We start from the raw sequence: 14586 nt of genomic DNA, 5'->3' as shown, positions 1-14586 counted from the left end.
AACCCCCCAGGAAAACAGAAGAAGCTAGAAAGCCTTCCCCTGCTCCCCAGCCCTGCCCCAGCCCTGGGTGTGATAAGGAGAATCCCCATTCTAGCTTTTTTTGGAAAGAAGTGCACTAACAAGTCCAACAAAGCAGTGAACCAGCAATGACAATGAAAGCTTGAAAATGGGTTTTTTGCATGGACAAACCCACATGTCCAGAATGACTCACCTCCTCCAGGGAAACTGAGGCACGGTGGGAGGCACCAGGGATGCTGCACCTCAGGCAGCATCCCAAAGCACATCCCTCTGGCTCCCACACTCATGCCACCAGGAGCAGGACTGTTTGTTCGCTTCCCTGTTGCACCCCGAAACCTTCCCGCCCCCTGCGCCCCATGGAGAAGGCACCCAAGGTATCTTGCTTTCCTCTTTTTTCTCCCAAAAAATACACCAGGTTTGGTTTCAGGTTTTTTTTTTTTTGATTTTTTTTTTTTTGCAACAAAAGAAACTATTTATTTGGAATATGCATTACCAGTACAAATCAGGAAACTGTAAAACCTACACCTTGTTAGTATCATCATAGAACATAAAAGTCTCAGTTGGGATCAGAAAGACAGAGGCCTTTTTTTTCTCTTTACAGAAGCAGAAAAGCTTAAAGTTTCAAAACCAGGTCGGAACAGAGAGTCTTTTTTTTTTTTTTTTTAGGGTTTTTCTTTTTTTTTTTTTAATATTTGGAATCCATTAGGAAGAGAAAAAAAAAAAAGATGGGGGAAAAAAATAGAAAAGAAAAAGCAACTCCGAACTGGATCATCTTTACAAGGGATAGAAAGGGCTTTGCAAGAACAAAAAAAGCAAACCGACAAAACCAACCCCCCAGGCAATGTCTGATTTACATCGTCTTAATAATAATAAAATAATAATAATAATAAAGGTGTATGAAAACAAAAGGACTCCAGGAAACCTTGGGATTAAAAGTAACACCCCAAACCCTAAACCGTTCAGTGATGTGAAAAGCTCAGGTTTTTTGGGAGGAGTGGGGGAACTGTTTTAAGACAAAACTGAAGTGATGCCAAATGGCATCTTCCTTAGCACTTTTCCTTGAATCTCATGCCACAGACACCCAGATTTTAGGCTGTATTTGGGGGCTTTTGGGCCATGTCCCACCATGGGTGGGGGCTGCATTGTCTTGTCCCTTGTCCCTCATCCTTCTCAGCACACTGGTGCAGCTGAAGTTGAGGGCCAGGCTGCAAGACCCCATTCTCAGCAAGGTCCATAGGTAAAAAGAGGTTGGAACCTTCCTTGCTCTGAATCCCTCAGTTTTGGGCCAAGGGGGATACTGGGATTCAGGGCAGAGCATTTGGGCATCTACACATTTTGGGGAGGATTCAAGCCCTTTCATCACTTCCATGCAGCTCAGCAACACCCCCAGCATGGAGACCCATGGGGGTTCAGCACCTGACTACCCATTCCTCCCTGAAACCCCTCAGAACTCTGTCTCTCTTCGGAGACATAATCCCACTACTCAGCTCCAGGGCAGCCACAGAAAGATATTCTAGAGCTGGGAGTTGAAGGGAGTGGGGAGAAGAGGAACATCCCCCAAAAAACACCAGCATCACTTTTCACATCACTCTGGTCACAGCTCAAAAGCGCAGGGGAAGCGGCAAGGCCATCGTCTCGGACAGGTCAAAATAAACTTAGCATCATCATCAAAGCCCCCCCCTCCCATCCCAAATAATGCCAAAAAAATAAAATAAAAGGTCATTTCTGGGTCTCAACGTTAAGAAACATAAAGTGTTAGACTGTACCTATTAATGCTCACTATTCCAACCATTTTTTTTCTTTTTAAAGTTTTACAAAATGAATTACCGTCACTTTTTAAACATTGTGTAAGAAGAAATGAGTGTGCACAACTCTACACTTTTCTAGCATTCTTGAACTAATTCACAAATGCAAGAAAATGAAAAAAAACAAACCATGGGAAAAAACAAACAAACAAAAAAAAGGAAGATGAATGTAGGTAGTTTGATGTTATAAACTATACAGGAATGAAGCGCTTGTTGCCACAGAAAGAACAGGGACGGGACCTTCCCCCTGTTCAGTTTTGCGTGCTAAGAGGGTCATTTTTTATTCTTTTATTATAAACACTATTAAATTCCGACTGCGTTTTTGGTTTTTTTTTTCTCCTTTATCTGAATATACAAGAACATTCATTATCAAATGTTCGTTATCATCAATACTACAAAGAACGAGACACAAATCGCAAGAAACAATGGAAAATGTTAATAAAGCTGAAAGAATCGTCGAGTTTTTTTTGTGATTTTTTTTAATTTTTATTTTTTTTGAGTTTCTGCAGGTTTTTTTTTGTTTGTGTTTTTTTTGTGGTTTTTTTTCTTTTTTGTTTTGTTTTGTTTTTTTGGTATCGAAGTCAGGTTTTTCTGGGCAGAAAAAAAAAAATAAAAAAAGAAGAAGAAAAAAAACCCCACAACACTCAGGGTTGGAGTAGGGGAGGAGAATGGGGAGGAGAAACAAAACCCAAAAATAAAAAAAGCAAAGAAAAAGGCAAGCAAGCAGCTACGCCAACACAAACTGGAGGGACCAACCAGGGAATCCAGGAGGTGATTTTCAAAGTACCATGGAGGAGTGAGTGCCCGGCCCAGGCAGGGGGTGCCATGGGCAGGGGGACAGGCAGGAGGGGCAGCGGCTGCAGGGCAGGGGAAGGCAGCCCCAGCATGGGCTGGCTCTGGTAAGCAGGTGGTTTAAGCTCATTCCCAGTTGGTTCCCAGGAGGGACCGTGGCATTCCTGCAGGCACGGCACTGCTGCTGCTCCAGAGAACAGACATGACCCAGTCCCACATCCCTGAAACACTTTGCCAGAACAGTTTTGTGTAAAACAAGCTAGAAGTGGATAAAAGGCAGCACTGAGGGAGGCCACGGGAGGAGGAGGAGGAATGCAGGAAGGTGCAGGGCTGGGGAAGGTGGGCAGCACCCAACTGTCCTTGCAGGGAAACAACCTTCTTGGTGCTCTTACCACAGCTGGGAGGCAGCCCTAGACCTCGCATGTCGCATCCCACTCTGCCATAGGGTCCCCATCCCTGGCATGGATGTGAAAGGAGCAGAAAGTATCTCACTGTTGGACACACGAAGCCCCTGTGCTGCAAGGTGACAGTGTGTCAGAGCTGTGGGCACACCACTGCTGTGCCCTGCAAGCAAGGATCATTATTTTTTCCAGCAAAAGGGTGAAAATTTTTTTGGCAGAGCTTTAAACAGTTCTTGCTTAACGCTGCTCAGTGCTGGCAGTTCCCACCTCAAGACCAGCACAAGCAGGGTGGGCATGGACATTCAAAAGCATGAGATGCAGCCAAGAGGTATTGGGATCCATCACAAGGTGCCAGGCATGCTGCACCCACACCAGTCCCCACGACACCCAGGGTCTTGCTGCGGGCTGGCTCAGCTTCCTCGTGCCCGCTGGAAGAACCGACGGCCAAAAGTACCACCCTGGCACAAAGCTTAGCCCAGGGAAACTGGTGCTGCCTCTCCCTGCTTTTCCATGAAAGCCATGTCCTCCCAGCATCAGCCACCTGAAGGGGTGTTTCAGCAGGATGAAGCTTTGATTACCAGCCACCACTGCCTGTCCAAACAGTGGATCAGAAAAGCTGGGCAGAAAATCCCATGATTTCTCCTGTGGTCACTGTTCAGAGTAACTCTTGGGATAAAACCAGTCCCTTCACAGCAGAAAGGCATCCCCAAGGGAGGCACCCACTCATCCTTGAGGGCTTCACCCTCGAGCAAACCTGTGGCACTGTAACCAAAAGCATTCAACACGCTCAGCCCACCACATCCAGCCTCTGGGATCCTGCTGCCTGTCCCTCACTGCCAGCTCGGCAGGGCTTCAGGAATGCAGAGGGTGGCACAAACCTCTGCAGGTCCTGCCTGCACTGGGGAACCCACCTCCTCCTCTCCCACACCATGGCACGCTCCCAGAAACATGAGTCAGCACCTTGTGACACTCTCCTCACCAGGAAAAGTCCACCACCAGCCTCCCTAGGTGCTGTGGGAAAAGTGCTGGGGTCCCATGGACTATCCATGCCTGATTCCACACACTTCCATGGAGGTGCTCAGAGACTTGTTATCAGCGATGGCTGTTTCTCATCTGCCTCTGCCTCCCTTCCTGGCTCATCCAGCTCACAGCAGCCAGTGGGATGTGTGGCAGAGTAGGGCAGGGACCGGGAACTGCTGGCGGTTTCCCCGGGCTGGGAATGGGCTGGTACCTACTGGAAATGAAGGGGAGCACACTGGCTCCTTCTACGTGCGCAGGGGTTGTGCCCACCCGCCCTGTCACCGCAGTGCCCGAGGGACAGCTCACCGAGGCAGGGCTGGGCACGGGAGGCGATGCTGGGGCCAGCAGAGACGAGGTGGCAGCAGGCCCGAGGTGGTGATTCCCTATGGAGAGGTAGCATGAGAGACAGGGGGGCGAGGGGGCTGCCTGCCAGTGAGGGAGCGAGACGTGACTGAGGGATGTTCGTGGCTCCTCAGAAAGACACCGAGCGTGAGGCTGTACGCTGATCTGGGGTTGGTTTGTGAGGTGGCGGTGGATTTTTGTTTTTCCTCCTTAAAATCCTTCTACCTGTTGACATATCCTTCGGTGGGAAGGGGTGAGGGGGAGGGAGTGGTGTTGTGGTGGTAGTGGGGAGGGGGAAGAGCGGCTTCTACCCAGAAAAGAAAGGGAAGAGAGTATAAAGAAGTGTCCAGATTGGCTGAAAAAGCATCCCGACGAAGAGAAGAGAAGAGAAGGAGTCTTCTTGTGTGTGCTGATTGGGTTCACCTCCAGTCTGACTGCTGCGGTGTTAGGAGAGGCCCCCTCCCCTCCCGCCCCCGCCGGGGCCGGCTCAGCCAGGGATGCAATTTGCTGGGAGATCAGTTGGAGGTATCAGAGTGAACGCTGCCAGGGCCTTCTGTGGGGGAGGTCACCGACGATGGGGTAGTAGCGTCTTGCCAACCTCCATTAGCCTGTGGGAAGAGAGACATGGAGATGTCAGTCACCTCATGGCATGGTACACATGGCCCTACCCAAGTCACCCATCCACCTCAGAAACCCCTGTTCCTCCCTCAGCAGGAACCCATGTAGGAGGCAAAGATTTCCCATCTGGCTCCCCCCCTCCCACCCCATCCATAGAGTTGGGGCCAGAAACAATTCTGTTACGAACTGGGGTTTTGATAAACTGCAAGTGCTCAAAGAATGTCCGTCCCTTAAAAGAAAACTATTTCTCAAACAAACCCTGAGCTCTGGCTGCTTGGGTTTTCTTTTACCACCGAATATGACCATTCCCCATATGGAAAGAGGAAAATAGCAAACATCTCACTCCAGAACCCCCTGCCCGGATGTTATCTGAACCCAAGTGCTATGAACATGCAGAACAAGTAACAGGTCCCAAGGGACTGCTGAGCTGTGCCATATCCCCCAGAATAGCTCCGTGTCCCCACCTCCTTGAGGGAAGCCAAGATACAGTGCAACAGAGGTGCCACCTGAGGGTTTGTACACCAAAGCATGGCAGACAACTTGTTTATTCTTCTAAAAACAGGTACTGAGCTAAATTCTCCAGCCTCTCAAGAGCAGAGCTACTGGAGGGCCCTGGCTGCTGCAGGCAGGAGCCAGCGGTGCACAGAAGCTGCTCCTCTGTGGCTGCCATCTCCTTTGGAGAGGAGCAGATGTCGCACCCAGCCTCCTCTGCTCACTGTGACATTGATTCAGTGCTTGGCTAATTAATCCTTCCCAAGTGCTGCCCAAGCTCCAGTTGGCAGCAGTCGCCGTCCCACTTTAGCAGGTTAGTAAACCCCACTTCACCCTGGGTGCAAGTGTGAAACCAGACTGTGCACAAGCACTACCAGTCCCGTGAACCCCTTGTCTGCAGAGACCCCATGCCCACTGCCCCCACCAGCTTCCAACCACACCCGGGCCCTGGCCCACCATCCCTGTGCTCCCTGAGATGCAATATCCACCCTTCCATGTCTTGGACTGCTGCAAGAGGCAGCAATTACTGTAGATTATCAGCCCGACAATGACAGGCCGCGTAAAGAGAGACACAGAGCCAACTCCACCGCCCCGAGACTGGCATATTCAAGTACACTTAGGACATTAATAGCAATTTACGTGCCATCAGTGAGAGAGAACCACAATAGCTGTGCTGGCAGCCTCTTATTACCAAGCCTGTTATTTGTTGGAGTTACAAGCTATAATCACAACAGAAACTTTCAAAACCCTTATCTTCCGTGACGCACCAAATCTATTTCAGAGCCGTAATTGCTATGTCACCGGAGAGTTTGCTGCTTAATGCACTCAGATGCCATTTAGTGTTTGCAGGGTCATTACGGCGAGCAGGAGGGGGGAGAGCAGAGGGGGCCGTGTGGAGCAGGGCTCCGTCCCTATTGTGCTCAACTATTTTTAGCGAGGCTTTTGCACGCCAGTCACGGCTGGAAGGAGCGAGAGGGAGAGTGTCTTGCAGGCAGTGACTGCAGTGTCTCAATGTTCAGCACCCCTCTCCCCAAAATAGTGGGAAGCCCCATGGCACTCCAGTCTGGGAATCAGCCTTCCTGTGTTGCAGGAGTTTGTGTGGCTGAACACCACCTTGGTCACACCCAGTGGGAAGTCAAGAGAATACTGGGGAGAGACCTTCCACAGACCCCACACCCTCCCGCTCACCCAAACTGGGAAGGTCAGAAGGTACAGGTCAAGCGATGGAAAGGAGGCCCCAAGGTTGGCCATGACATCTTGACGCCATCCTTTGGTATGGACGAGCCCTCTATAAGGAGGCCAGATCCTCCCCGAGGCAGAGGGCACACAGACACCATCTCCACTCATTCAATGGAGTTCACTCCACTGCTGCACGGATCAAGCCACACGCAGGATGCATCCAAGTCCACCCAGATGGCTCTGCCTCTTTCTGAATCAAGGAGATCTCTTGGGATCTGAGTGTACTAAATCGCTTGGGATCTCCCTGAAAGATAAGGGAGTCTTTTGAGGAAGCTGCTGCTCCTTGGAGATCCTCTAAGGAGTGTCTGCACACAGCTATGACTTCCTCAGGAGGGGCACAAGCCAAAGACAGAGCAACGGTCTCCAAGACATCTCTTCAGATGTCCCCTCCTTGTGCCAAAAAACAGGCAAGGCCTTGGTGACTGTCCAAGTCTGGAGTCCCGGTGATGGATTGCTGAAGCAACTGGTTTTGGTGCCCGTTTCCACAGGTCTCAGCATTTTTGTCACCTCCAGCAAGTCTGGCTGGCTCCCTGCCCAGGCCTCCTACGTGGGGCTGGGAGATGACTTTCTGCCAATTTTTAAAGGTGCCTTCTGCTTAGCACAGAGGCTGTCTCGGCATCCCACCTTCTGTGACCAAATCCCTGCCCCACCATCGATGGCCCAGGGTGTCAGGTTAGCCTGCAAACACACCAGATACTGGCAAGTCTGACAGACAGAGCAGCCTTAAAGAGGTTTCAGACCTCTGAGCTTTTAAGAGCTTGTATCAGGGCCTCATTACAATAAGCACTGAAGGTCTTATTACACACCAGAGAATCCAGCCTTGTCTGGACATCCCTTTCCAAGGGTCATGTCCAGGCATCCCTGGCCATCAGAAGACACCAAGGCATCTCTGATGGATGGAGCTTGGGCACTGAAGCCCTGCCAGAACAACTTCCACACCCCAGCTGGTGGTTATAACCATGAACCACAGCTCGACCATGACGGTGAACTGCAGCTTGCTGAGGAACAGAGCAACAACTTTCTTCCCAAGGCTCAAATTCTTAGAGCAAAAGGTCTCAGCCCAAGTGAGGAGCTCTCATCTCCTACAGGTATCAGTGCCTGGTGATCCTTGCTGACAAGAGTGGATCCAAAACTCCCCCTCACACCCACCGTCACCATCCCTGTCCACACGCACTGTTCTGTAAACAGGCACAGTTCTGCACAGCAACGGTTTTAAATCAAAAACCTCACACTCTGATGAACTTAAAAATAGTCTCTCATTTTAGACTTTTAAATGACCTATAAATTAAACTAAAGTCCAAAAAGAAACTCCTGAAAGGACTGTTCTTTAAGATGACTACAGTTTGCTCATTCACTAGCATGTGGGGGAACTAGAACACTCTGTAAATTTACAGCCATGGGACAGTGGCAGGAAGGGCAGCATTTTGGGGTAGGACCCTCCAGAGGACTATGGCAATAAAGATCCAACTTCTACTGGAGCCCAACAGAACCTGAGCATCTAAATGCTTTGAAATCCCTAAACTCAGGGACCTCCTGGGTACACAGGTGGACCCCACAACACTGTCTAGAGAACCCAGACACTTACTGGTGCAAAACCCTACACCTCAAAGTTTGCCAAAAGGGCTGGTTCAGGCCCCAAACACCCACTCCTTTCAGGTGGGGGGGGTCTTTCCTTCCTCTCAGTGTGACCCGAGCCTGGGTATCCGCAAGGCAGCTCCAGCCTCTACCACCCCTCCATCGCCACGAGCATCCCCATCCCTTGCTGGGACCGGTGCTGCCTGACACTGTCTCCACCTGTGGAGGAGAAGGAATCTGTTCTCCCTCAGCCTCAGCCATCCCTGTGGGTCACGGGGATGGGGATGGCTGGAACACTGCCCATTATCCTGCTAACGATGCAGAACCGACTCCAGCCCTTTCCGCCCTGCGGAGTGGCCTGTCAGCCGTGGAGCAGCAGAGCCACGGAGGGAGCTGGGCTTTGGGTAGATTCCTCTTCTCAGCTGTCACGACTTACACGCATTTAAAAATTCATCCCCCATCAAGGAAGGCAAACCCCGAGCATTGTGTCCCCTGCCAAGGTTTCCAGCGGTGGAGCCGGGCAACCTGCCGCTGCCTTCCCAGCGCTGACGGGCTCCGGGGATGACTTAACCTCAGCCCCGTGCAGACATCATTGTGACAGGGCTCTTGACTAGGTTTCGGCTCATCTCCTTCCAGCAGCTCACGGGGATGCTCGGGTGATGCGGGGACGGCAGCTTTCTGTGTCACAATCAGCTTTCCTCCACATTCTGCTGCCCTTCCTTGGCATCAAAGGGTTCAGGGAGAGTCAGGGAAGCCCTGCCTGCCATGAGCCAGCCACCCTGAATGCACTGAGGAGTTCCCCAGGACCTCGCCCAGGATCGATGCTTCCAAGAGGGCAGCCACACTGCAGGGTGGACAAACTGGGATCAAGGGACCTCACTGGGTGGGAAGACATTAAGTGATGATAAAAGTTCCAGGCTGGAGCTTTTATCCTGTATCCCCAGGATACAGGGGAAATAAAACATTTTGAGACAAAGAGACAACCCATAAGATGCCTCCTAAACTATCTGCTTAGTTCTGGACTCCCTGTCTCATTCCCTGTGACTGCCACAGCTTTTTGGGGAAATGAGCAGTCATCCACAAACCAGTGCCGTAAACCCTTTGCCACCCTGCCTGTCTCTTAACAGCATCCAACGTGGGCCAATCTGGGTTTCTGTCCTCCTTGAAAACCAGTCTGAGGAGACACGAGGTGCCAAACATGCCAGGACCCCATTTGGAAAGGGCAGAGGGAACTGACGAGCCCCTGTCATGCTCAGCTCAGCAGTACCCAGTACTGCTCAGGGGAACACTGGTTCTCCCACTACCACAGTCAAAAACACCAGTCCAGGTCTTCTCGTCCCATTTGGCTTTCAAGTTTCCACTCTCTCTTTCTTCTCCCTCTCCCCTGCTGTCCCTTCCCTGCCTTGTAATTCCTGGCAGCAACTACCCCCCCGCCCCCCAAATTTTGGCTTAACCCAGGCCACTGTTATTTTCCAAGCCAACTGCAACTGTAATCAGCTCAGCCTCTTTCCTTGGGGGTATTTTAATTTATACAAAAGTATCATCTCTTATCATGATCAGCCTGCGATTCATTTACTCTCCAAGTATTAAAAAGCCAGAAAGGGAATAAATTCAGCGCACGGAGAAATTAATGCGGAACGATAGGCTCTTTCATGTGGCATTTCCAAGTGCCGTTTTTGCAAGGGGCTTATGTAATGAGACATAATTATCTGCACATGTTCAATTACATTACTTCACAAATCCTCCCTGCCTCTGCCTCCTTGACGTCAAGCCGCCCACTAAGCCCCGGTGCCCGCAGGAGAGGGGAGCACAGCCCCCCGTCCCACTGCACCCCCTCCCCACGCCCACAGTGCCCATCACAAAATGATGGCCCAAAAGATGGTCACATGCCAGGTTGCCACAAATGGCACAAGCTTGGCCAGAAGGGTGATGGGACTAGACAGTGCACCCTACGGGGGTCTTGGCTGTAGGACCACCATCCCACCTGGAGGACCATCACCTCCCTTCCCAACTCAAGACCACTCCATTTCGACCTTCAGCCTCCTGGATGGGCACCATGGCAGCCTGTCATGTCCAGGGTCAGGTATCCCCTCCTCTGTGCCACCCTGGACACCGCTGCCACCACCCACTCGATGCTCGCAGCCTCCTTTTCCAGGCTGCCCTCCTCTCCCAGCTTGCTGTCACCGCCACTGAGATGGTGGACGACTGATCTGAGAAATGAAGTTGGATTGCTGTCCCGAATCTACACTGGGTTCTCCTTGTGTGTGTCTGATCGATTTCCCCCTGTGCGACACAGCTTGTCGCTACGAATTTTCATGCTAGTCAGAACCCGCCAGCGCACCCAAGAACAAGGAGAAGATGCTCCAGAGACCGCCCTCCCCCTTGCATCCTCCCCCAGCCTGGTTGGGCGAGGTTTTCGTGGGTTGACGTTGGTTGGCTCTGTGGGGTTTTTTTCTTCTTTTTATTTGCGAGTGCTATTGCCGCCAACCCCATCGCCACCGCGCCTTCGGATGCCGGCCGGGGGTGGGTTATTTTTAGACGGTCGCTCAAGGATGGCGCCATTGGCCTCTGCGTGGAGCCACCTCCGGACCGGGGCGTTCGCGGTGACATTCCCCACCATGGTTACACGAGGTGTCACCTGTTTAGCAGCTCCTCTCGGCCGAGCGCGTGTGGCCGCAGGTGCCAGGCGAACGCTGATCGGCTCTGACAGTCCTAGACGCCAGCTGCCTGCACAAAGCCTGCCCCGTCGCCACTTTTTTTGTGGGCGAAGCTCTGCCGTTGGCGTGACCGATACAGAAGCAATAAACTAGGTGACCGTAAAGGCAAAGACAAGTCCTACTAAGTGGCATTCTGAGCCCTATGGCTTTGAAATAATTGGTAGTGAGAGAACAAGGAAAAAAAAAACAAAAACAAAAAACCAAGAACCCGAGCCTATTTTTTTTTTTCTTACACTGATGCCCTGCGGACTATACATCTGACTTGCCGCGAGTCCGTCACTGTATCCTCCTGTCTGGCTGATAACATGGCGAAGGGTATCCACCTAAACAGACCAACGACAACAAAGACACAAATTAGAGTGAATGAAAGGTTAGTGGCCAAAGCCGCTTCCATTGATCTTTGGCAAGATAAAACAGTAACAAGAATAATAATCGTGATAATCATCATAATAAAAACAAAGGCATATATTCAAAGAGGGGTAAAAGAGAGTTGCAGTTGGTCTTGTGGAGAGAGATGAGCCAGAGGACTACTCCTGCCTCCCTCACCATCCCTTGTCTGACCCGGTGGCCCTGTCATGCTCTCCTTGGTCCCAAGTCTTTCAAGAAAAAGAGTGAAGAGGGAGAACAGCATGGCAAGTGTGGGGTGGGATCTCCTGGAGCACATCATCGTGGTCAGCTCCACCATCATGCTCAAGTTCCTACTCCTACCCCCTTCCACCCTTGACCCCAAGCACTGGAAGCTCACAGCAGTGGAAGGAGATCCTTTGGAGTTGGCTGAGCGCCTCCACTGAGGAGGGTCCAGAGAGGAAATATACCTACCATGGCAAAGGCACCAGCAGCTCTCCTCTGGCTGCTCCGTTCCTCTCCCTCCACTGCCCCCAGCCCAGCCCAGCAGTGGTACGTGCAGTGAGCACATCTTATCACCCACAGATGACATGTGTGCTCCACATTCAGCACCATCAGGGAGCAGCCTCGGCTTTAGAGAGCTCTCCTTGCCCAATGCATAAGTGTCAGAGTGGTTGTCATCTCTCAACACAGAACAGAGCCTTAGATGCCAGGGAGGGGACTCACGGCATATCTGGATGTTGGACGGGAGGTGGGAGATCTGAGTGAGATCCTGGCTATTTTAAATTCTTTCTTTTTGCCCCAAGCATGGGTTGATGTTTTGGGAACACTGCTCAAAGCTCCCTTGCTCTCTCCTGCTCGTGTGTGCATGAGTGGTGTGACTGCCTGTGCTTTGGGGAGGTGGGGAGATGGTGAAGGGTGGCTTTTAATGATAAAAAAATTTAAAAAAAAATTTTAGCTATGTATTTGAACATTTATTGCTTTTCAGCAGATACCTGGTTTGGCATCAAAGGAGTCGTGGAAGCCTTGTAAAACGAGACACCAGTCCATACATCTGGCCCCTTCCCTTAGAAGAATAAAGCAAGCAGAACCTAAACCTCAGCTGCTTTTGTTTGACTTTTGCCTATTCTCCTACACCTTCTTTCCTCCTAGTATGACTATCAAGCCAGAGCCAAATGCATTCACAAAGTGTGGGCAAGTCTCCTCAAGACCATGGTTATTGGTTTAGTTGGGCGTTTGGTTTTAGTTTCTTTTAGATTGATTTTTTTTTTTTTTGGTGGTTGTTGCTGTTGTTTTTTTGGTCGGTTGGTTTTTCAGTTTGGTTTGCCTTTTTCAAGTGTTGGTTGGTTCATTTGTGCTGGTTGAGATTTGCTCTTTTCAGACGGGAGGGAGAAGTGCCAATACAATCAAAGGCTCCTCCAACACTAATGCATTCACTGGCAGTACATCGGATGGGTCCCTACCTGTGACTGCACGTTGGCTCCAACCTGGGCCCCTTGGTAAGAATCCCCATTGAGAGACTGCACGCTCATGAACAAATCTCCAGAGTTTGACATGTTAAAAGAACTGGAAGAACCTGGAAAGGAAAGAGTGAGGCACCTGAATCACAGAAAGGAAAAAGATCCACCCCATGACTCTCAGCCAAGAGGAAGGAACAACATGCAAAGCAACCACAAAAACAAAACACACAAGTCAGGTTAGTAGTATGAAGAACAGAGCAAGCAAAAAAAAAAAAAAAGGATGCACTCTTGAGGTTATTCAAAGCCACATGTTGTTACAGCTCAATGCCAAGAATATTCTTTAACAGCTCCTCAGCTGGAGGAAGGACTCTTCATGCTTTTGACTGAGACAAACAAAATACAGCCTGGAGGACTCGGACAGCCCTTTCCCTTCATTTCAGGGCATCAAAATCCTTCAGGCAGCTTTGAAAAATCTCGGTTGTTGGGGGTGTCCGCCCAGCAGACTGCACTGGAGAACTGAGTTACCCAGACAAGCCTTGCTATCGGGAGCAGAAGCCTTTGCAGCGGGCAAACCAAGCCCAGGCTGAGAAGCTCAGACCAGGGTGGGTAATTCCACTCTGTGCTGCTCTCTGCAGGGTGAGCACATCCAGACCCCATTCAGTTTCATGGCTGGAGCTCTGGCTGAGCCACAGTGGGTTCTGCGAGGGGTTTGCCTTCAGGACACTAGGAACTCATCATTGGTGGGAACTGCAGTGCACCAGGAGCAAAGTCTTGCAAAAACGTGAAGGTACCTGGGCTAGATTCCCAGTGCCCATGATGTTGGTAAGTGTCTTTCATTGTGATGGGCCACGAGAGAACACAAGGTTGTTACGGCTCTCCTGGGAGAGCTGCCCCTGAGGAATGAGCTCTGTAAGCAAATTCCCCACTGCATGGACATACACAAGTCACTGATATTACGCTAAAAAATGATAACAAGTGAAGACAACTGAGTGGGATCAGGAGGAAAAAAAAACCAAATCACAAATGAAAAGAAAAAAAAAATCCTTTGCAGAAACAAGGTTTTCTGCTTCCAGCTTCAAGATATCTGAGCACCTCCTCAACCACTGAATGGGAGAAACAAACCCATCATGTAACTGGAAGGCAGGGAAGGAGGCAAGGGGGTTAAAAATAAATAAAAAGGTTTTATGGGATTATTTCAGAATTTATCGTGCAGATCAGCGCGTTAAGTGTGAGATAGCTCAACGTGCAAGGTTTGGTTATATACATGACGTTAGCCTTGGAAAGGAGAGACTTCAGGGGCCCAGGTCAGCTATGCTTTCAGCTCCAGTCCCAAACATACTCTCATCATCTACACTGCCACTTCCAGTTTGGAAGACTGGCAACCACAGTCCTGGTGGAATTGCCCAACTATGGCTCATGCGTATGCTCTGAGAAATGCCTGGCAATCCCCCTCCCCTTGCCGGAGAGGGAAAAAACACACTGGATAGATCCCAGCTCTGCCCTGGGGGTGGACCAGGAAGGCTCTTCTAAAGGAAGCTACCTCTGAGAAAGGTCAGGGAGCAGGTGGGAGGTCTATGCTGGAACCTTGATGTTCACTATATTCTCTGCTGCTCTCTTGGTGACTGGCTCTTTTGTCAGGTGCTGGCAATTCTCAGAATTGAAGGAAAGCAGAAACATTGCCGCCAGATACAACGCCCAAGAGTGTCAAGAGAAAGACTTATCCTGAGCACACTGAGTCCTGGATCAGGACCCCTCCCACAAG

The 14586-nt window shown here is 50.5% G+C and overlaps 1 protein-coding gene across 3 annotated transcripts in view; it reads right to left on the bottom strand.

Annotated features, from left to right (window-relative positions):
• Positions 1 to 461: 461 nt before the first annotated feature.
• Positions 462 to 14586, bottom strand: part of PBX1 (PBX homeobox 1) — a 131448-nt gene continuing 117323 nt past the window's right edge. For 2 of the 3 annotated variants that reach the window (XM_027658346.1, XM_027658345.1), the window contains exons 7-9: positions 12828 to 12940; positions 11253 to 11342; positions 462 to 4986 (exon numbers count right to left, since the gene is read on the bottom strand). In XM_027658346.1, coding sequence (XP_027514147.1) covers positions 4894 to 4986; positions 11253 to 11342; positions 12828 to 12940 — 296 coding nt within the window. In that variant the 3' untranslated portion in view covers positions 462 to 4893. The remainder of the gene's footprint in view (positions 4987 to 11252; positions 11343 to 12827; positions 12941 to 14586) is intronic. The other variant, XM_027658347.1, reaches the window with a different exon arrangement.

Source organism: Corapipo altera, unplaced genomic scaffold, assembly GCF_003945725.1.
Source record: "Corapipo altera isolate COAL_440 unplaced genomic scaffold, ASM394572v1 79, whole genome shotgun sequence".
Taxonomy (NCBI): domain Eukaryota; kingdom Metazoa; phylum Chordata; class Aves; order Passeriformes; family Pipridae; genus Corapipo; species Corapipo altera.
Note: the sequence above shows the minus strand (reverse complement) of the source record. Positions and strands in the feature narration are given on the sequence as shown.